The 23,744-nt window shown below is 41.1% G+C and overlaps 1 protein-coding gene and 1 long non-coding RNA gene across 2 annotated transcripts in view; one reads left to right on the forward strand and one right to left on the reverse strand.

The window, feature by feature from the left end:
• MEOX2 (mesenchyme homeobox 2) overlaps positions 1–19,175 on the reverse strand; it is a 53,106-nt gene extending 33,931 nt beyond the window's left edge. Inside the window, exon 1 of the mRNA NM_001005427.2 lies at positions 18,376–19,175. Coding sequence (NP_001005427.2) covers positions 18,376–18,886 — 511 coding nt within the window. The 5' untranslated portion in view covers positions 18,887–19,175. The remainder of the gene's footprint in view (positions 1–18,375) is intronic.
• A 1,200-nt stretch (positions 19,176–20,375) lies between these two features.
• Positions 20,376–22,575, forward strand: LOC124417690. Its single transcript, XR_006936508.1, has 2 exons — positions 20,376–20,417; positions 22,112–22,575. It is a non-coding gene; the product is annotated as an uncharacterized LOC124417690 (long non-coding RNA).
• The last annotated feature ends 1,169 nt before the right edge of the window (positions 22,576–23,744 follow it).

Genomic DNA, 23,744 nt, shown 5'->3' on the forward strand with positions numbered 1-23,744 from the left:
GGTATAAGTTCCTAGATCTTGGAGAGACAATTCACAATATGGCAATTCATAACAGCTTCTAGTGCTATGGAATGAGACGGCGGAGAATTTTACACCGGAGTAATAAAACAGGGAAATGGATATGAAACTTTGATGGGAACCAAGATAAATTGGACAATATGACTGATCAAACTCAGTCAAACAAGAAGGGAAGGCACAGGGTTTTCAGCAGCTGGTTCGTTGGCAATGCATGAAGACTCAGAGAACTGCACAGTCTCAATGTGAAAAATAAATAAATAAAATATTCTAGAACAAGATGCTACCAAACTTATGTTTCTGTAGTCTTCAAATGCTAGCAGGATGTGGTATTTGCATCTGTCAAAGAAGGTAAAATAGATTTATGGATAGCATTTAGGAACCTATGTAGAAAATCCCAGATAACCTGACAACTACTCATTTTCTATAAGGGTGAGGAACATCGATCAAGGCAAGCACTGAGATCCAATCAGTTAGCAGGCAATTCCATTTGATCTGGATTCAATTTCATAAAAATGTCTGGCTGAGGTCGTACATCAGCCAAACAAACACAGCATTTGGAAAGAAGCTGGAATATTTTTTGAGGCAGAGAAATATATCTGTACATCACCTCTATACATATGGTTCGCTAACGCACATCTGCCGATAATTGGCTCAAAAAAAAAAAAAAATCAACAAAATGATAAAAATGTCCCTACTTAAAATGATAAAATAAAAAGTGCTTTTCATTGTTCCAAGTCCCAGACCTGCTCAAAAATAACTTGATTGCTCTTTCACCCAGCAATTAGTAACCACTCTGAGGGGACTCTGACAGGAATGAAACAAGTGGATCTACACAGGGACTCCTGTAAGGAATATAGTCGGGGTGATCTGTGCAAAATAATATATTTGCTTCTCAAAAGGAACAGTTTACATTGACAAGAACACTGTGCTGGCCTGTATGTGTTAACTTTCAGCACAGTGGACTGCTTGAGTGCTTCCACGCAAAATTCTTTCGGGCAAATTTGTACACGAAGTCTATGCAAAGCTGGAAATTCAACATTTCGATTTCTTTCCAACATTTATTTCAAAGCCACCTATCTTCTCTGCATTTGAGGTGCAGGGTAGCATGGTGGGCTGTTTGTTAAAAATCTCTTTGAAGACTACTTACAGTCCTCTCATTTTAGTTATTATTTCTAAAGTTAAAGAACTTGTAATATAAGAATGAAGCCCAAAGGATCTTTTGAATAAGGTCCACTACACGCATAACACAATGGAAGTTCAAATGGCACTTAAACTGCGTGTATACAAAATTTACATGAAGAAGTTATGTAAACTTATTAAGAGCCAATATGTTTCACTATAAGAAAGCACACTAGATGTTATGTTTGATAATGATTTAACCCAGTCTTGTAATTATGTATGTTATGATAATCCATGTGTTATGAACCTTGAAGAGTAAGCATAATGACTTGCAAGCATCCCATATACGACAGTTGCTCTGAAAGTAATGCCTCTTATTTTATTATGATGTCAGAGGCAGATTTTGGTGGTGTGGCAGTAGAGGCTGAACATTCTCGCCAATAATGTGTTCTGTTGCCATGCAAAAATGGCAGCAGCAGGTGCCATGGAATTCCTCCACGTGGAAAAAATGGCACCTACTAACATTCACTGACTCTAGCCGGACATTTATGGAGACCAAACAGTGAATGTGAGCACAGTGAGTAAGTGAGTGGTGTGTTTTAACAGTGGTGACAGCAACATGAAAGACAAAAAACATTCCAGAGGGCTATGCAGATTTTTACAACCATGGCATGAGAGCTCTTGTTCTTTACTGGTGAAAATGCATAGCTAATGGTGGTGACTATATTAAAAAATAGTGTTTTGTGGCTGAGAATTTTCTTAAGCAAATAAGTGTTATTATGCTCTTTGTATCAGTTGTAGTTTCCATGGAAACAAATAGGAGGTATTACTTTCAGAGCAACCTACATACTAGCCTCATGGTACACTTTCTGTGATTGAGAGCTTACTGCATAGAAGAAAGTGCACAGTCCTTGTTTTTTAAAGTATTCTATATTTTTCACAATTTTAAGCCTGAAGCATATGAACGTATGACCACACTGTATTTCTAAAAGTCCACAGCCTGGATGAACTCCTTGAAAATGTATTACCAAAATGTTAGATGCAGAGCATTAGGTCTCCAGCATGAAAATAATATGAGTAGGACATATTTTTAAAACTCAGAACAATCTGAAGGGGTTGCAGTCCTGCAATTTTAAGAATAGATCTCTTAACTAACAAGCAAATGCTTGAAGGATACAGAAGAGGGACAATTCTGGAATAAAATGTTTACAGTTAAATTCTATAGTCAGGAAGAGATAGGCTGATGCCTAAAAGCTGCCTCAACACAAAAGGATCAGTTTTCAAGAAAGCTGCACACCCGACTGTTACCATTTAGGCACCTAAATGAAGAACAATGGGGGCTGCTGGGTTCTGAGCTCTTTCAAGCATCTGGTCCAAATTTTTTCCTTCCATATGAATCAAAACAAATGTTTAGGCTACCAACTTTCCATTGCCCTTTCAGTTTAATGCCAGCTTTTCTAGCTTTTAAATTCCTTAGCATTATAAAAGGAATAAAACACCAACTTAGCAAACTGCCCAGTTAGGGACTATTTGCAATATTTATTTTTTTATTAGTAGCAGACTTAAAGTTCTTATAAAGTCATTGTAAAAAATGTATCTTTCAAAACAATATATTTTGGATCAAGATTTTTGTTTTAATACTTTTAAAAAAATACAAGTCCATGTTGCTTAGCTAGCAAAAAGTGGTCACAAATTGGCTCATACATTTGAAGACAGTACAGATTGAAAATCAGCTTAAAACAAAACACAGTGGCAGAAATGGTCAGCGAATTACCAACTAATTATGTAAGAAAACAAAAGAGAGATCACATCATGATGTGGCAGTAGAACATAAGCTGATGTGTGATGTGTCACATATGCTAAGAGAAGTTTTAAGACTTGACAATTCCTATTGCTCAGGGCAACCGTGTTTGTCCTACAGTGCCGCGGTGGTTAATGCAGGAGCTCCAATACTCCGCAAGAGCCTGGGATGCATCATTGTGCCTGGGCCCTGATACATTCTAAGATGGGTGAAAGCTACGCTAGCTAGTTATAAAACCGTATTAAATGTTTGAGGGTAACTCAAACAGACAGAGAGGCAAATATAACTAAGTGGCAGTGCCACAGATCTGCAGATACAACAGACATAAGAAATGCCCAGCATTACCTAAAACTAAACCTGGAAGGGCAAAGGGCCATTCCCAGTCTCCTTCTCACCATGGGAAAACCTGCAGAGATGAGTAAATCCAAACATTTTGGGAAAGATTCTGTGAAACAGAGATATTTTTCAGGCCTATCATATTGAATACTGAAACCTTCAACAATTTCAGGGAGCTTCGTGAATAGGCAGACAGCTGGACAAAAGCAAAGAACAACTGGATATCTCATTTCAATTTTACAACACACATAGCAGTAAAGGAAACAGCAACCAGTGAAAACAAAACCACAGATGGAAAATGTGTCTTTTTTTTTTCTTTTTTGTCTGGAATGAAAGCTGACTCAAGAAGCATGTAAACAAAGTTGGCAGGAAGCATCTTTACTAATTTATATAAGCTAATTTAATAAAATTTGGGGGAAGAAAAAAGGATAAAGTCAATTTTCAGCTTTTCTCACATGTAATGAATATTTTCCTCAGTTCTTCTTTTCTAAACTGTATTCAGATTTAATGCTTCTACTGCTTTCTGATTCTTAAATAATTTTTTTTGTGATACTGTGCTAAACAGCCGTTATGACAAAGTTCCCCCGATCTTAATTTGTAGAAAGAATGCTCATTAAGAAAAGAAACCAAACAGTCTTGAATGAGTAACTCAAAGATAAGAACAAAGATTTGCCCCAGACTAACTAATCCTGTATACCAGGATGCGTGAGAACTGCCTCCTAATGCTAGAGGATGAAAAGCAAGGAGGAATTACTTAAGATTGTCTTAGAGAGGGAGACAAGGCTCAGAAAAGAAAGTTTGGAGTATTTTTAGATGAGTATCAGGCCAAAATTCCTGCAAGTGAGATTTATTACACCATGGAGTCTGTTTCCTGAGACTGCTAATGAAGGCAAGCTATTTTTTAAAGTCCAAATGAGCATTTGATAAATTAGTACCACACTCACGAACCATACACATAACCCGCATTGTCATACTGACTCGAAAGAAATCAACCCACACTCAACCCTTTTAGTCACCACTACTTCACTCCATCTGTCACTCATCAGTAAAAGAATACAAATATGGATTTCTGTTTGGGGGGTGGGAGTACTGACAGGATTGCTATAGGTAAATGATATGCAACTTTTTTTCCTTTTTTTTTTTTTCAAGATTTTCTTTCCTTCTTTTTATACATTTTTATATCGTGTTCCCTGTTCTTCCGATCATTGTTAGGTCCTCATAGCTATAATGTTCTTGTGATTAATCCCCCGGAATTCAGACCCCATCCACTGTACCATTCTACCATCTTCCGCATTCATTTCACTATGAATAAGGTCATCCTTAATGGACGCTTCATCCTTAAAGGAACTGTAGTTCTTTTACTTTTTGGACCAGAGAAAGATTAGCCTGGCATGGAGAGACACAAGCAAAGGGAGGGGAAGAGAGGGGAGAAAAAGGTTGTTTTCTCCTTTCTGTGAAGGCTGGAAGTGAAGTGAGGAGAGTAGTGATGAAAGTCAGTATGATTATGACAAAAAAAGGCTTTTGGCTATGACAGTTTTGCACCATTTCCTGGAAGGGGGCAGCCTCTTGATCCTTTTTAATATCCTTATTAGTCTCCAGTTCAAGAAGTGTGTGTGAGGACATGTTTAACTCCCACTGAAGTCAATGGTTCCTAAGCATATGCTCAATTTTTTTCACAAATCAGGACTTTAATCTGTTCCTTATGTACATTTAGGATTACAGAGAAGTCTTCTGTTTTTGAAGTTGCTGGAAACATCAGCTTGCTGATGGGTGGTGGGGGGAAGGGAGCAGGACTCCATCACTTTCTGAAGTCTGCAACTTTCTTGTTTAATTTTTTTTCTAATTTTGACCAGACAAGTATCTATTTACCAATTTTTCAAAGTGTTCTCATACACCAACTATTAGATGCTGATGTGTGCTGAAGAAATGTGAGTTGCTGACACAATAGCCTTGTAGGATTGTATAAAAGTCACAAATGTTAAGGTTGGTGTCTCATTCCTCCCTCCCACCCCCCCTTCTATAAATTTGATAGAGTTCTTACGAAAAATCAAAGAGTTTTATCCTTAGCAAGGGGAAAGAAAAGTTGAGACGAAAGCTGTAAAACTGTCTCCATACTACACTGTAAATGCACCTCAGTTCTGGCATTTCGTGCTTTTGGCTATTTCAGTTCTGGAACTGAATCCTCTCCACTGAGCTGAATGGTTGCGCCAAACTGTATGGTGATATTTGTGATATGGATAAACGCCCACTGGAGACTTGCCGGAAAGCAGCCAACCTCATGATCTGATCCTCATGTGAATTTATGCCTCCAGAGCTCAGATTTAATATCTTCTGTAATTTTAGCTTGCACTCTATTTGCAGATATTACACTGAAAAACTCTAGATATTGAAAGTAACAGCAAAATTGCCAAGCCCAAGCATTCAAAAGCTATCAGCAACACTTCAGTACCTTCTCTTTTCTTTCCCTGCTTACAGCTCCTTCAACCTCCCCAAACTGTTTTAGAAACACATTTAGGAATAAAGCAATGCACTGTGACCAAGTTCTGGTCCAATCAAATCCAGTGGTGTATCCCAGGTCCTCATTTCCTGTTATTTTAGATTCAATACACACATACATGCACACACACACACATAACAAATGCATATATGTGTCAAATATATCAATGAAATGGAATAAAAAACTGTTTTACCTCTTTCAGGACTTTTCTTACAGGAAACTAAAGTGAAAAGACAAATTGCCAGTGCTATTTAAAGAGTTTACAGGCCACATCAAAATGAGACTTTATTTCTTTGAAGCATGTTCCTTCTGGCAAAAGTAATTATTACCTAAAATGTTGGAATTAAATATTGCATTTTAAGGAGGCCAAACTCTTTTCTTTTTTTTCACCCAGCTGGCTTAGTTTCCCCTTTTTATACAAGGCTCTGTTAACACTGGGTACATCACTGGCATGAAATATTAACCACTGGCATTGCAGTGCCTGGGTCACACCTGATTTCTGCTACAGTCGTTTACAGAATCTGCTCTGTGGTGTGCATCCTTATGAAGTTAAAATCTCAAGAAGAGAAGAGAGAACATGAAGTATCTTTTTCAGTTGTTTGTTTTGTTAGCTCTCAGTTAATCAAAGTATGTTCCTACTAAAAAAAAAAATTGATGATTTGGGACCAATGAGGTAATGACAGAATGTGACTTCTGGACATTTCTTTCATGAATGTGAGAAGCATGAATGTACAGGGGAAGAAAATGCTTAGGACAGTACAAAGAAAACATTTAAGCAGATAAGAGAACAGATGCACTGTCTGAGCTGGAGTTGGGCAAAGCTTTTTGGAGAAATAACAGTTTAGTTCTAAGTGGATAAGCTGGTATCAGAAGAAGGATTCTAGGAAAGGAATTTGAGAAGGGTATGAATAAATAAAAGGTAGGATCGTTTGATTAGTTTGGGATTTTTTTTGGTTGGGACAGAGCAGGAATCAAAATATCATTGTGGCAGAAAAACTGGATTTGATTTCTGCTGAGTGGTGTAAGAGTCATTTGCAAAACAATCTGAAAATATGTAGGAGAAGGAGAAGATTAAAAAAAAAACCTACTACCAACCTCAAGGGGCAAATTATCCATAGCTCTTACCCTATTGAGAACAAGAAGCAGACTGTGGTTCCATCCTGTACTGAGGAAATCAAGAGCAGTTTTGCCCCTGTAAAAAAGTATTTTTTGATGTTCCCCAGGTCTGGTTTGTGAGCATTTTTCCTACATCTGTGCATTCTTGCTCTGGAAGGAAAAGAAATGCTGTCCTCCTTTACAAAGAAACAAGCTTTATCTGCACAAAGCTACCTCCTAGGCTTTGTAGAGAACAGAAGACATTAAATGTAATGGCAGTGAGAGTACAAGGGAAGACTAGCGAGACCCCTTCTTTCTGCTTGTGCAATACACTACGTGCATTTCTTGGCACTAATTCAGTCCACCTTTTCCCAAAGTTGCAAAAACGCACTTGCAGAGGTATTCATGGACCATGTACCCCCAAATAAATCCTGAACAAGCAAGGCTCCGTGCACATTCATATGAATGCCTCAGTTAAGAGCAGTATTTCTTGTATATCTAGATCAGTGTGGATCTCAACTCTGCCTTTTGCAGCAAGTCTGCTGATATATTAACAAGGTCCTTTTTCTTAATAAGCCAGCAATAACATGCAGCCAGACTCCACTATACGGGTAGCATCAAGCATTCTACTTATCTACATAATCGAGTCAACCATATGTTTCAAGGTTAACATGGATGCAGCTTTAGTTTGTGTGTGTGTGAATTAAGACTACCAATTAGCTGTGGAAACATGCCTGAAAAACACAAAGCAAGACAAAGTCTCCATAAATAAAATTTTTATAGTATCTACCCATATGTTTTGTAACTACAAACATGTCTTAGCCTCACATCATCGAGCTGAAGGAGTCAACGACTGAGAAGCAATCAATATGCCTGTGCTTAAGTTTTTTAATATTATACTGTTAATTCCAACAGAATTATATACAGTAAGCTAAGCTTAGAGCATTACTACACATATATATATTTATCATAAGGGACTCAGTCTGGTAAAGCAATGGGGAACTTGGGCGGGAGAGAAGGAAACGGCATTCATGAGAACTGTGAAAGACTGGGTCGTTCTGTAAGTTATAGCTCATGGAACGTACTTCAGAATGCCTGGACACATTTAGCTACTGTGCTTGAAACACACAATCTCTATCCAAAAACAAAAGTGTTTGTTTGGGTGTCATGTCTGGCAAAGCTCTCCTGATATGTTTGCAAATACAGAATCGTTAAATCGCTGATATTTCACATGCCAGCAGACTGCAAACTCTACTGACGCCTTCTCTACATGGCTAAATTTCAGTTTGGAACCAGTAGAATAGAGATAGCTTTATAGGGTTCAAATACTGTTAGATTTCTGTATTAAAGTAATAAAGATGTTAGCCTCATAAAGTTGCAGCAGTGTACTGAAGTGTAAGAAACAAGGGGTTCAGAACAAGTGGAGGAGAAAATTAAAATACAAGGCTGAACCAAACCTACAGAGAAATTTGACTGCACTTCTCCTCATAATTTAAACCAACCCAAAACATTTATGCTCCAATCTCCAGATTTTTCTCTTGTGTTTGTCTGCATTTTTTTTATTTACATTTGAAGTAGTTCCATTTTCTACTTTTAATAATAATATATTATCATTTCACAGATAACAAACAGATGTACAAAGAGTATAGACAGACACTCTCCTTATTGGAGCAATAATTGAAGATCATGTGAATCATGTAAATTTAAGCAGTAATAATACAAGAAAAGATAATGCTACAGTTTCAAGTCACCTTGTGGGTGGCTGCTGCTGAGGTCTCCTATTTTCATCTGACTCTGCTCCGCTGATCATTCTGCATTGCCTAACAAAGTAGCATTACCTAACAGTACAGTTGTATTTAGCTGATCACTGCAGTTCTTAAAGTTACTTTAGATTAACATCTAATGGAAATCTGGAAAAAGACTTTTTGTTTTGCAATAAAACAGACATCCTTTCAGCAAGGATAAATGGAAACTGAGAAGATATACAGGAATAAACTCATTCAGAAACATAGATCTGTTAAAAAAAAAAAAGAGAGAGGGAGGGAAGAGAGGGCAGGGAGAGAGCCGAGGCTTAGACCGTCAGTATGCATTGTTCTAATGTCCTCAGGAACGCAGAAAGCTTCTCACACAGCTCCTGTTTGAGGTCATTGTGGTACACTCAAAACAAGAATATAGGAAAAGAACTGGGGAAAAAAGAAAAAGAAAAAAAAATCTTGCACTACTATGTCATTTTCAAGTGAATCACAGTAATCTCAAAGTACAAAGGGCTTGCAGTGTTCTTGGTTCTTCCTAAGTCCCACACTAGGTGAGCCTACTGATCAGCTTGCAGACCAGTACTAGATTTTAAACTCTACTTCACAAAATACCGATTTGAAAGGAGTGTACAAGCCTTATTCTGCATCAGACTGCTCTTTTCTTCTGACAGAAAATACTGTCAGCTGTTGTAAGCAAAAGGATTTATGCTGCATCATCAGGAAGTCGACATCTCCACAGCCACATGGGTTTCCATTCACATCATTGTTACCAGCTCAGTGTACCAAGGCCTCATAAAATACGCCATCTTACAATTTATGAAAGCATCTGACTCCAGTTCTTTTCATTAAAACAGCTGATATTTCTGTGAATTTAGAAGCTATTTAGTAACTGTTTCTATCATTCTTTTCATAGTTTAAAAAAAAAAAAAAAACAAACACAATAGGATTTGCTTGTCCACAAGCAAAAGGATGAGGTCTGTAGCACTTCCAAAGAAAATGAAAGACTTGAAAAGCAACTGAGACACCCACACGCCCAATGAACACACTCGCGCTTCAGAATCCCCCCCTTCCAAAGAAGCCACTGCGCATACTCTCCATACATTGCAGACTTCTAGGATATGCCATTTTTCCCATGGCAGGTAGAAAGCCCCACGGTTCTCTCCACTCCCTCCACAGCTATACTGTTGGTTCACATATGTCCAACAGATTTTTAGTATCTATTTTTAGAAGGGCCAAAGTAGGAAAAGTTTTTTTGGTTTCTTTTTTCGCTTGGTAAATTTAAGCGACTAATGCCCCCAATTCAAGAAAATGTATAAACACCCACTTAACTTCAGGTGTGTTCATATCAAAGTAATGCAACTACTGATGCCTGATACGAAGCCCTGGCTCCAGTCAGGAGAAAGCTTCCACTTCAGCACACCCAGGTTTTCATTCATCTCCTAACATCCAAAATTAAACGCATACTGGCATCATTGTGGGATCACGGTCAAATCAAAACTCACAGTGGTGGCAAAGGACTCTGAAGTGCGCCTAACACAATTTATGTAAGGCAGCATTTGTTCAGACTTGCTTGCTAAAATTAAAAAATAGCTATTATAGATCTGAGAGAATGCAAGAGGAAGAAGGACCTTTAAAAGCTTGCAGTAATCTGTTTCAGTTTTAGTTTTTCATATCCTATTTGCTATAAAATAATGCTCAGTCAACCAATTTTTCTCTAGTCCAAGAAGCAATTTTATAAAAAATAAAGGGAAAGAAAGAGAGAAAGAAAGAAAGAGAAAAAGGTGGCAGGAAAAAAGAGAGAGAAAGAGAGAGAAAGAGAGAGAAAGAGAGAGAAAGAGAGAGAAAGAGAGAGAAAGAGAGAGAAAGAGAGAGAAAGAGAGAGAAAGAGAGAGAAAGAGAGAGAAAGAGAGAGAAAGAGAGAGAAAGAGAGAGAAAGAGAGAGAAAGAGAGAGAAAGAGAGAGAAAGAGAGAGAAAGAGATTACTTGGCCTCCAGTTAAGGTTTCATAATGCACTAGATTTTATTGGTTTAGCAAAAAAATGCTCTTCCATCATACATGAAAGATTTGCCTCACTCCTTTGAGACTTGTTTCTTCTGCTGTTTGATCAATTATTTTTTTTTCCATTTGTAGAAAAGAAAGATAAAAGGAACATAGGTTCAAGTACAAAATAACTTCTCTTTCAAATGAATGTTAAGTTTTCATATATGTTTTCTTCTGTTCACGCATTGTAATTACCCTTTGTACTACTGCTGCAAGGCTTGTTTGGCATAGGTAATTTTCAAAGTTAACTTCAGCTGTTGTTTTATCTAGGTAATGAGCAGGAGGCTCAATGACTGCAGACAGCATAGAATTGAATGATTAAATTAATCGTTAAACAACAAAATACTAACTACTAAATGTGATTTCTGATTGTTCTTTTGATGTATAAATTGCATGCCTATTTAGTAATATTCATAACCTCCGGTTGAGTAACCTACCCCTAAAAGTATTTGTAAAATCCAGGATTCTATATCGAAAATAAACTCATGCCATTGTCTCCTGTAGGTCCAAGATCTCAAAATGAAGGAAATCCTCTCTCATCTACAATGAATACTGCACATTTAATATGCGTGTTTTAACATTAGTAGAATTTTGACAGTCTAAATTGTCTATTTACAATGTTTATTAGAACACTTAAGAAGCAGATCCTCATGTAATGGAACCAAACTGTCTACTGTTTTATCACATTATCTAAGTTATTTTTTCCACTTTGCATAACTCAGTGAATGTGAGAATATAACAGTGTAACTCTGTGTTAGCGATATTCCATACATATATTTAATTGCAGATACTGACCAACGTCGCTGTGATTTAAATTTAACTTTTTATCTACTAAAATATAATTTCAAATGGATATGGGCTAGGTGAACATCTCACAGGATACAGATTTTTAATTTATATTACTAAATAGTAAGGACAGCACATGTTTTTTCCACCTCACTAGAAAACTAAGACCCAAGGCAGCAGTCCTTCCTTGAATGAATATCAGTACGTTCCTTCGCTGCGTTTCTCTCTGTCCATGGAAGCACAGCAGATCACAAAAAGCACAAGCACAACCATGGCTACCTGGTCTGCCTCCTTTCCCTAAGCTAAGCTACATTCACAGTAAGAACACATGTCTTAAAATCTGGCCCTATCAAAAATCAGTGGGAGTTCTGTCATCAGTTTCTTCCAGGTGAAATTTCACTGGACACATATGCTTATAAATCATTTATTTTAATAATATATTTTGGCGATTCAAATGCTTCAAATACATACAAGCGTGGACTATGTGCATGTACCACCGTCACATTTGGCTATTTTTGAATTTAAACTTTCATCAAATCCAATTCAAAAGCAGCCATCAAGTCACCAGTGACCCCAGGCACAAACCCTAAAGGTCTAAATGACTTCTTGCTGTGTGCGCCTATGCAGCCAGAGGTAAAGGTGATGTCAGAGCCTGCTGAGTAGTGGGCAAAAGGTTTTCTGTGAGGTGGCTGTGCCCCGTGTTGCTCATAGCTGCACCCTGCCACCAGTAGTGCTTGAGAAATGGTGGTGCAGATCTGGAAGTCTTTAAAGCCTCCTAAAAAAGGCACACGCAAACTTACAAAAAAGCTTTTCATTTAATAAAAGCTTATAGCATTTAGCAAATGGAAGGAGGGTACTGGCACTGCCATTATATGGACTAGGAACACAGGCATAAAATAAATGAGTGGGGCACATGCTCAAAACAGATCCTAAGGCTGGGTTCGGTGCCCAGCTGTGCTCTGATGTAATGAAGTAGCCTCAAGCACTGTTTATCAAACTTCTCTAACACCACGCTATTTTAGTTACAAACCTTATTAGCGACATATGCAAGTATTTATATTTAAAAAATATGACTTTTCTTTCACGTCCTTTCAAGTTGCATTCTTAAGCGTATTAGAACAAGGACACACAATAGCATGGAAAAAAAAAAAAAAAGACTGAACCCAACTATACTAAAACTGCATTTTATCGCTGGATTACGACTTTGTTCTTTCTGGTAGATGAAACCAGACTTATTTCGCTTTCCTTCTGGAGATTAGCAAAACTAGTTGGAAAGAGTTCATTCCACTACTGAAAGAAACATGCTACAGTGACCATTATACTGTCATGTAACATTGTCTTCGCTGGAAGAAATAATTCTATGACCAATATCAGATTATTAGTAGACAGCAGCAAAGATAACATTGTCACCTTCCCTTAAATTTCAAGTCATGGAACCCAGTCCTACTCTTGAAAATTTGAAAGGTAAAGCGTATTGAGTCATCCTATCACTGAAGAATGAACATTTATGAATGGCAAACTCTACGCAGATTAAAAGGCTCAATTAAAAACTACTTGTGAAATAACCAGCGTATCTGAAAAGGCAGTAAGTCTGAGAGCAAACAACAACAAAAGTCCAGAATCTGATTACTCACTGTGCAAAATGCTAGAGAAGCTACGCTAAATACGTCAGGTTAGATTTTGCCCGACGGTGCTAAAACCAATGAAATTAAAATTCACTTTATGTACAGAATACAGGATTGGCAATGCTCAAACTATCCTAGTATTTTATCAGTCAATATTTGGAAGAATTATAAAGCACTGCTTTTTCCCACCATACAATATTAGTTTAAAAATGCTAAAGGGTAACCACAGTCACGATTTCTTGAGTAAGTTTTAGTGAAATTTGCAGTTCTCCTGCCAGACTGTTCTGATCTTTAATCCACACGTGTCCATATCTCTTTCTGCATTTTATTCTAGCACCACATTTCTTACTCATCCAGACCCCTTTGTGACTTCGCTTTGAAGACTGGATCCTTGATAGTGCTTAATACCAAATAATAAAAGAATAACTTGAAGTTACATTTCTGTGCCAAAAGATTCAAACCAGAGTAACAGAGTTAATCTCGAATAGCTTAAAAAACCTCCAGAGGTTAAGCAGTTGCACTGGAGTCAATAGACCTTCTCACAAAAACATTTGTGCTCCAGAGAACAGCTACATTGAGACTTCGATGCTTATAAGGGTGGGGGAGGTGTAAATCCTACCGAATAATATAAGTAAACAGACAGAAATACATACTTAGAGGTCATGCTTATTGCTGTCCTGACAAAATTACTTTTAGGCTATGGGAAAAAGTGTGGTGGGTTTGTTTGGTTTTTTGTTTGTTTGTTTTTCAAATTTTCCAGTAAAATAGTGTTTGAAATTTTTACAGTTCTAGAAAATTTGAAGATTATATTTCTTGAGAACAACGTGAATGTATAGCAATTTTCATCAGGTAAATGGTTGAGCAAGTACCCCATAGTGTAACCCAATGTTTGCTAATCAATCAGTCTTACTCTTTTTCTCCTAAGGCCATTATTATTGCCCACCAAATTTGGAACTTGTTTCATTTATTAAATCTACAATGTATTTTTGATTCTTGTTGTTTTCCTGTACAATGGTAAGCAATGATTTGATAATGGATACCAAACAAATTAACTCTTTTCAGAAAAACTGCGCTTTATTATATATTTTTCCTGCCTCCGTTTACAACCATGCTGAAAAGCACAGACACATTGATGAATCAGTTACACAGTTCTTTCTGACTACAAGTGTGCAGCTCATTTTTCTTACTGATGTGTTTCAGAAACCAATCAGAAGTCTTCAAACCCAATGATTTCACAGTATTTACAATCATTTATCAAAATGACCTGCTTTTTAGAGACCCTTTCAAACAAATGCATATGATTTATGGTATTTAGTTGTGTTTAAAATAAATTCTCTGGAGATGTTACTTTTACTGCATGCTTGTTGAGAATAGGTAGGTTATAAAAGATGTTAAAACACTGGAGAAAAGTGTACTGTTTTCTTTTTGCATGATTTCTCATTGAACAAAACCCAGCAGAACAGCCATTGAAACATTGGATTCCTGAGATATTTTTGTAGGTTTAACACTAGTGTTTCGATATGACATTATTATAAATGCAGTCAAAATATGAATGGACGTTATTACCTGCTAGTCTTCCATTGGAAAATCATGCCATGTAGAAACATTTTTTCCGTGTCAAATTAAAAATAAAAATTAAATTTAAAAAAAAAAAAAGACATCATGTCTGGAGGTGTGTTAAATTATATTAAACTTTAACTCACTGGAATCAAATTTCCTATTAACATATATTCACCTATTGCGATTCCATGTTTGAGTAGTTGCAATGCCTAGAAGAACTCCTTCAGTAGGACTCACCCTCCCCCTAAGCTTTGCAGCTCGGTACTGAATTTTAGGCTTTCTTAAGACAGATTCACTTTCTTCTTGCGTTTCTCAGTAAACTCAGATTTCATTTCTACATAGGCTTTTCTTCTGAGTGAAGTTTTAGGAAATCTGGGACTGAACTAAGCCAACTGACACAATCGCAATAGAAGTTTTGCATCTGATGTGTACTGTATCTTCTGAGAAACAAAACCTACTCAATAGAAAAACAGAAAGAAAATAGCCCTAAAAGTCACAAGCAGCTAGTGAGAAGGGGAGAAATTAAAATAATAATAACAATAAATCAAAATATACCATATAGAACAACTCGCAACACAAAGCAAGAAAGCGCTCCAAGAATATGTTTTTCATACACTCAACATGGTTTTCATCTGCACCTCATTAGCACACAGATAATCCTGACCATTAGTGTGCTTTAAAATACGTGAATTTCCTTGCAACCTATCCTCAGTTTTACTATCGTCCCTTTCCTCCGCTATCCTCACCATAAGCAGAGCTGAGCTGGGAAGGCTGCAGATGGCAATACTCACTGCAGAAATCTTGTGTCTATAGATCTGAGCGCATCCCTCTAGCTCGCCTGCATGTCTACTGAGCCACTGCTGGGCCTATGCAGGTTGAAAGGGAAGTCCCGACGTAGCGAGAGCGACTGCAGAACATGGAGACGCTGACAACTGAAGTGTGCACAAATCTATGGCTAAGCAAGCGATGTTTCCCAGTCCTTTATAACAAGAACAGTTGGCAGTGTCACCCTGTCCTGTAGCAGCAGAGTCAATAGCTTCTAAGGATATTTCTAAAGCCTGGGTTAGGCAGAAGACAAAATGTAAATCAGACAGATTACACAGAAGTACTATGAAAGCACATTTCACCTGGCTTTCTGCTTCCAAACAAAAGTGTAACAAAGCGTAGCGCAAACAGTGGCTTTCTCCTCCCATTCATCTGCAAGATGTGAATTTCAGGAAAAAAGAGCAAGCACGGGAAGAAGCACAAGGCCCACTGCCCAGTATTCTGCCTGCCCTCTGGAGTTCCTTCTTAATTGAAAAAATTACCCTCCTGCCATTATAACAAGTAAGCAAAAATGGGCACTACTTCTGGTAAAGAAGATACTTCTTCAGAGTATCTACACAGCTAAGCAACAATTGCTAGTCTGGGAGATAAATGACACAAGTAGCATCGACGTTTCACTTTCTTATAACTAGCCATAAACTCGGTTTTATGAATCATAGTTGCTGATCTTAAGCATGCTGGGATGAAAGCAGCGCAGTGCAAGGAAGGGGTGGCCTAAGGTTAACACACATCTGACGTACGGAACGGATTCAGAGCTCAAGAAAACACTGAACATTCTGTGGCTTTATGCGATACGCTTCAGAGGAGGAAATATATCTGTAAATAAGCAGGAGCATTAATAATTGTCTCAGAATACTGGCACTGAAACTTAAGCAGACTCTCTTTACGTCTTAGTTATTTACTATTAGCATTTTATACAAATGCTTATTGAAGTCGTTCCAAGTGTGATGAATCTGTCACCAAAAATCGGAGAGGGGGGGGGATTAATGAGAAATAAAGGGAGTGATTTTTAATCTAACGAAGGGCAATTATGGATTACAAATGTAGAAATGCAGCGACTTAACAACAGTTCTTGCTGCCATATGTTAGGATGGCATTAAGTAGCATCAGAGTTTAGGATTAATAAAGGGGTGGGGTTAAATGGTTGGTCCAAAATTCTGGCTTTTCCTGAAGAAAAACCAAAGACATTGCACCTACCCAGCTGCTGTCAGAAGGTGCCTATTTTCAGTTCAAGAGGTTCCTCACTGTATGAATGGACAGAATGTTTTCTTCCTCGGAGAGAGGAGGGGGCAATCAGCAGTTACCTGCTTTGGTCTTCTGAAAGTCCCAGAAAGTGAAATGTGGAGCACAGTGCAATCAATTTAAGTACGGTCGCAACTCAAGGCTCCCACTTGTGTCCACTGAATCCAATGGAAGGCTCCAGTCACTTCAGGATACCATCTGTGACATTCCTCAGTGTTTTTTTGGTTTGCATTACAAAATTAAATAAACAGAAAGCAATACGGATACTTCCCTGACAGTGAAAGGGACCCATTTCCTTTTTCTCCCTTCAGCTTTAAGTACGCTGACAAATACAATAAATCCTCACACCAACAGGCATCCAATTATTTTTCAGTAGTAACGGGGACTCAAATTGTAGCACTCCTCATCTGCCTCACAAAAATCTGACAATTCCTTTTATTTCATAAAGTGTAAGGAAGATGCAACGATGGAATTCACCACCGCTGTTTGACAAAGTGCAGCTTTCATTCTTGAAAGACTTTTCAGTCCGGCTACATAAGATAAAACTCAACTAAGCCTATCTTGAATGACAAATAATTTTTAATGTAATGATGGTATCCTTCGGGGTCATTTTCCTAAACGGTTCCAACTGCTCACCACTCTACCGAGCCAGAAACATTTTGACTGTAAGAGGTCACGGTTTCGATTGGGAACTCCACAGCTCTGTGGAAAAGCCTTTCACTTTCTCTTCAGTGATAACAAACAATTCGCTACGCCCGCTCTGGAGCTCTCAGAGCACCGAGCCCTCTCCTTTCCAAGCTCCCACTGCCACCTCGCTGCATCCCCGACGGCCCTTTGGTCTGTGCGTGCCATCTTCGCATTGCCTGTACCGCACGCCTTCGGTCAGAGCTGCTCTTGCCAGGCTCCGCCGGTTTAAGCAGAGATTATGTCAAGGCTTTTGCGCGCTCAGAGCTCCCGAATCACCCTCCTAAAATAACTGCGGCTCTATATGTTTTTCTGCTCGTCTTTAAGCAAGAGTTGTGGTGTTGTGAAAAGTCAGACAGCTCCTTCCTTCCCTCCGCCCCCGGCACCAGCAACTTTCTAAAGCTCTCATTCACCCGTTTGGCTGGCGGACCCCAGTTTTCTCCCCTTACACGCCGAGGACTGAGCTGCACGCACGGCCAGATCCTACACACGGGGTGTAAAAGACTCGGACCGGCCCGCGCAGCCCCACGCTGCGATCTCCCTCCTCAGCGCCGCGATGCCGCAGCCCGGGCAGGGCGGGGGCACCGAGAGCGTCCCGTCCCCAACTTCGGGGCAGAGGTGGAGGATCGGCAAGGGGGAGGGGGACGTGGAGCCAGATGCTAAAATCCTCACCGAAACTACGAACAGCTCTCGTCCTGTCGGATGGAAACTTTCCTCCCGCCGCCGCCACCACCACCACCTTCACTACTTCATGCGCTATCACGTGCTGGATTTTTCCTTCTTATTTCTCCCCCCCTCCTCCGGCCCTAATAAAGCTGCCCTTAATGACGGACATCCCGAGAACGCGGCCGAGGGCAGCCCGGTGGCAGCCCCGCGGCGAACGGAGCCGGGCCGAGCCGAGCCGAGCCGAGCCGAGACAGCCGGGGCCCGGCAGCGCAGCTCCCCGGCACCCTCCGCCCGGGGTTCCCGCCCCGCAGGGAAAGCCGCCGTTACCTGAGCTGTCGCTTTTCCTCTTGCCGGACCTCTTCTCCGTTTCCACCGGGGACAGAGCCTGCCTGCCATAGTCCCCCGGCGCACACGCTGCCCCCGTGGGGGTGGTAGTGCCCAGGCTGGAGGAGTTCGAACACAGCACGGGGGGGCTGCTGCCCAGCTCCGGGGGTCCTCCTGAGTCCGGCTGGAGACAGAGGCTGTGCCTGGCCGCGGCGGGAGGAGACGACATCTGAGGGATGTGCCAGTTCGTCTGCAAAGCCTGGTGCTGCTGTTGCTGGTGGTGATGGTGGTGGTGATGGTGGTGGTGGTGGTGCCCCCTATGATGCTGGCTGGCAAACATGCCCTCCTCATTGGGGTATCCCGTTATTATGCAAGAGGAAGAAGAAGAAGACAGATCGGGGTAGGACATGTGGTCGGATCTTCCATGCAGGGCAAGAGAAGACTGGGAGAAAGGATGCAAGCTCTGCGCGGTGGCATGGGGGCTGCGCAGGCAGCCAAAGAGTGTGTGATCCATGGCATGCAAGTCTCAGGTTCCAGGCAGGAGAGTTTAGGAAGGATCCAACTTCACCACCCTTTGTCAACTTTCACTGTAAACAGATCGGGGCTGAGATTTTTTTTTTCCAAAACGGCAACGACAGACTTTGCAGCAGGCAACTGAGCTCAGATAATCCAGGTCTTTAGCCCTAGCGGCCAGTCTCCGCTGCATAAACACTCGGACCTAGATGAGCCTTTCTCAGAGCTGCTCAGATGTCAAGAAGTGGGAGAGGTTGAAGCCAATAGAAGGTGGTCCCAGAGAACTGCTTGAAGGGGGAAACGGCTCCGAGAGGTTATAAATACAGTAGTGTGTAATGTGAGCTGGGGGCTGGCTTAGCGGCACAGCACTGACCACATGCAAACTCCCTCCAAAACGCCAGCGCCGTCCCCGCGCCGAGCGGCTCCGGCAGCGGGCGGCAGCGCTGCGCGCCCCGGGCGGCGGGGCGGGGGGGGGGTGGGGTGGGGTGGGGTGGCCGGGGGCGGCCCGGCGGGGAGCAGCAGCTTCTCCTCCCCCTCGACGCGGGGAGCGCGTCCGCCGCTCCGCCGGGGCTGTCCGCTCCCCCCTCCGGACGGATACGGGGCGAGGCGGGGGGCGGCCAGGCCCCGCGGGGCCGTCACCGCACCCACCCCACCCCCTCCTGGAAAGAAGGGAGAGAGATAACGGACACCCCGCAGGGTGTGCTCAGGGCCGAGGTGCAGGAGATGGGTGAAATCAAATACGCCCGGAGGGCGCGGGGCTGCAGCCCCACCTGAGCTCCCAGCGCACCTGGGCACGGCCCGGCACGGCTGTGCGAGGCTGTCCCGCCCAGAGCAGCCCCGTAGTCACCCCCGCGCACACCTCGGCCTTAAGGACAGGAGACCCCCGGTGCCTGTGGGTCTGCCACGAAAGTCCCGGCGCTCAGCGAGCCGCCACGTGTGTTCGAACACGGACAAGTCGCCTCTTTTGCCCCCTGCCCCTCCAAAAGCGCAGTTTGCCCAACTTCTCTGCTTCTTCATTTGCTGCGTCTCAGTCTTTAGCGTGGGAGAACCTGGAGAGGGACAGCCTGGGCTGCGCGTGGCGTGGGATTAGCGGTAGCCCCGAGGAAGGCTGTACACGGGTTTAGATTAGGATAAAGCGTTTATTGATCGTTGCCTAGAGATGCCCACTGCCGAAACGCTGAGTTCCTTCGCCCCTTCTCTTCGCTCTGCCTTCCTCCTCCTCCCCGCAAACCAAACTTAAAGTGAAAAGAAAAAAAAAAAAAAAAAAAGCACTGCGCTCTGCCATTTCAGTCTAAACTCTTGGGTCCATGTGCGAAAGATAAAAATGAATTTGAATCGCCATTGGAAAAAATCAGGAATTGTATGAGATTTGCAAGAGCTGCTTTCTTAAACGGAAATTGAGTCCTATTTTGTGGGAAATTAGTTTTGCAGACTTTCTGAAAAAAAAAAAAATCTAAAACTTTTGTTCAGCAGCTGCTCCACTTTTCCCTGCAGTTTCAGGCTGAGCTGGAACCTGCAGCAGTCTTTCGACGGTAAGACTTTCCCCCCTTTTCTGCCATCTAATGCTTTTTAAGAATTGTCTCTAGATTTAGCTGTAACAACGCGGTCTTTAAAAAGAGAGCGGCGTCCAAAGCAGAAGTCGCTGCCTCCGTGCACTGTTCAAAACTTGATATTTCTTCAGAATAAAGGAAATATACAGTTACAACACTGATGAAATATTTTGTGCTTTTCATTGTGTTTATCGTTTCAATATGTGCTCTGATATTAAAAAAAAGAAAAGAAAAGAAAAAGAAAAAAAAGAAAGAAAAGAGTACAAAGAAATCGCAGTGGCTGAAACGCTCTTGGTTCCGCGAACCCGCCGGGCCGTGGGTGCGGTGATGCCGCTCTCCCCGCAACGGGGAGTGCCACCAAAGCACGGAGCCGCCGGCCCTGCCGACCCCTGTCTCATCTCCCCGCCGCGGGCGGCCCCAGGTGGGCGCGGGGAGCGGCCGCCCGGCCCCGCTGCGCTCCGCGGCTCTCCAACCTGCTGCTGTCAGTCCGCCCGCCCCGGCCGCGGGGGCGAGACGCCGTCGTGGGGGCCGGGGCCGGGCGGGGGGGGGAAGGAATGCAGGGACCCGTCCTGCAAGGGCGGCCGCTGCCGGAGCTCTGACACCGGCACGGATGAGAAGGGGCCGGGGAAGTCCCGGACCCAAAGCACTGTGAAAGTGGCTTTTTTTTTTTTTTTTTCTTTTTTTTTTTTTTAATTCTGGGGGATGGCCGCACAAGATTTCTCGCGCGGGATAAGAAAAGGGGGAATAAGTGAAGCAAAGCGAGAGGGTGCGAGGGGGAGGGAGAAAGACTGGGCTTCCAAGAGGAGGTAAGAGATGGACCCAAATCGCACTTTTTAGGGAGAGGTAGGAGAGGCTCGAAAAGGTGAAGAATTAAAAAAGAAGAGGAATGCAGTAAGAAAGCCATAATGGCACGGCAACGTCTTTGCCATCAGCTTCATAAACAAACGTGAATAAGTGGGGCTGCATTTCCTTTGGCGCTGATGTCCCCCAGTGCATACACACGTCCCACATCAAGTGTTCTTAGCACTTCTTCCATCAGCGCTTTGAAGCACAGAAGAACTGGAAATGCAAACCTCAATGAAGCGTTGTGCTTTCATTTTAAACGATATGGGGAGAAGGCAAACACAGGCAACTCATGATGAGGCAGATAAACGGACATTTACTGGAGCAATCCAGAAAGTTTCTGTACGGAGCTATCGAATAACTATGGTTACGTGATGCCATACTTTGTAAACATTTGTGATTTTTTCAAAGAAAGCTCCAGTGCAAAGCTTCTTGGTGTAATAATTACTGAAGAAAGTGTAAGCAGCTATTACCTCTCAATGTAAATGGTTGGATTCTTGTTCATACTGTATCTTTTTAGAATGTGTGTTTGACCTACATATGGTACAAAAGCATTACTTAAATCAATGCCAGCAAGTTTGCCCAAAGCTTATAACATCAAGTGAAAAAATAGAATGTTTTAAATATGAAAACAGTAAACCGTTTAACTCATAAAAACATCTGGAGCCAACGCAGTTTGGAACATCATTTATATTTTCATATAAGGGCTAATATTTGCATTTGCTTTGTGTTTTTTGGTTGCGGTTGTTGTTTCCTTTTTTAACTTACGATTTATGGCAAAAGAGATCATATGAAATTGACCTGAATGAACCAGCACAGTTTCTTTGCTTCAGGACTTCTGTAGCCTCGCTTGGTACTTTACGTTGGAGGCTAAAAGCACCATCTTCCCGAGCAATGCCAGAATGTAAGTAAGATTCTCGAACATTTCTTTCTGGTGTGCAGTTCTCATATTTGCAGCGTGCACAGGACAAGAAAATCAGACGGTCCTACTTGGGGACCACTGTTCCAGAGGGGTAAACTGCTCTAACTTTGCTGAAGTCAGCACAAAGGTGGCAATTTACGCCATTTGAGAACATTCTCCTTACTGTCAAAGAGAAAGCTAACAAATATGAATTCAGTTTACTTTAGCCAAAGATTTTATTGTACTCAAGAGCCTACCAAAGCAAGAGGACGAGATTTTATTGTACTGTAATTATGATCAGTTCGTATTTTTCCATGGCAATTTGGTGAAGGCAGGCATCGTTATTTAACCTTAGAGTCAATCCAGATTCACAGCAGATGTATGTTTATTTTCAGTCTTTTCTTTTTCCTAAATTTTCCCGGCTTAAGTCCCATGGAGGCAATATAATTCGTTTCTCTCGATACCTGTGCTGCGATGGAAACCTACAGATACAAGCAGCAATAAAGCCAGGGGATTATGCATCATTTCAGAGATGCTTGGATGCCTTAACTGAAAATCCTTGCGCAGAGAATGAATAATTGGTTGGTTGATTTGTCAGAAATGCCTAATCCCTGCCTAGTTAAAGACACTGATAATCACATTTACCATTCATAAATCAATGGTGTATCAGTGTCTTCTTGGTGATTCACCAGAAAAACAGGGGTGCTTTTTTGAGAAATTACACTACCACAAAGCGTACCGCGTAACTTTAGCACTGCATTTCAGTGGTGTACTTCCAGATCACTCTTTTTAATATTTACATGTGCATTGGTTTAACACTTATCAGACACAATTTTTGGTTTAAAGACTACAACATATCTATAAAAACGTTAAGCCCAAATCCATATTTTCAGCTACTTCTCCTGGATACATATGGATTCTGTTCTAATTTTCATGATCTCCAAGTATTACAAATTTTAAAGCTATGCCAGCAATTTAGTATATTACATAAAAGTTGTGCTGAACTATGAGGCCCTCACTGAAAATGATTTACAACTTTGCATTACATCATTAAAAGTTATTTGAATTGCCAACCCACTCCAGCCAGTAAAATATCTTACGCTTCTTATTTATTTTAAATAAACTGATGAAATACTAAAATGGTGAATGTACTTGAGGCTTCACACCTGAACGATGATGTTTCAGGAATGCTTTTAGAGTTTAAAGTATGGGGAAACTGCATTCCGCATTAGATACTCAAAAGCCCCAGAACAAGTTCTCTTCAAAGCCACGGCGTGCGCTTGTATGTCTTAAATAGATAATTTATTTGCAGACTAAACTGTCTTGCACAATGCCATTTCTTTCCCAATCTGCATGTTACATCACAGCTCACCAACTGTTCAATTCTTTTCAGTATTATCTCCGCTTAAGAACTCCAACCTAAAAAACAGTTATCTCAATCCTTGTAGGGCGTTTTAATGATCCATATCTCTCATTTGTATTTAGAAATGTATTTGAAGTGCATGTGCAGGCAAGCCAATGATGCCTGAAAAAATATGTTTTCCATTTTATTTTCTTCAGATCTT

This window comes from Gallus gallus, chromosome 2, assembly GCF_016699485.2.
Source record: "Gallus gallus isolate bGalGal1 chromosome 2, bGalGal1.mat.broiler.GRCg7b, whole genome shotgun sequence".
Classification (NCBI taxonomy): domain Eukaryota; kingdom Metazoa; phylum Chordata; class Aves; order Galliformes; family Phasianidae; genus Gallus; species Gallus gallus.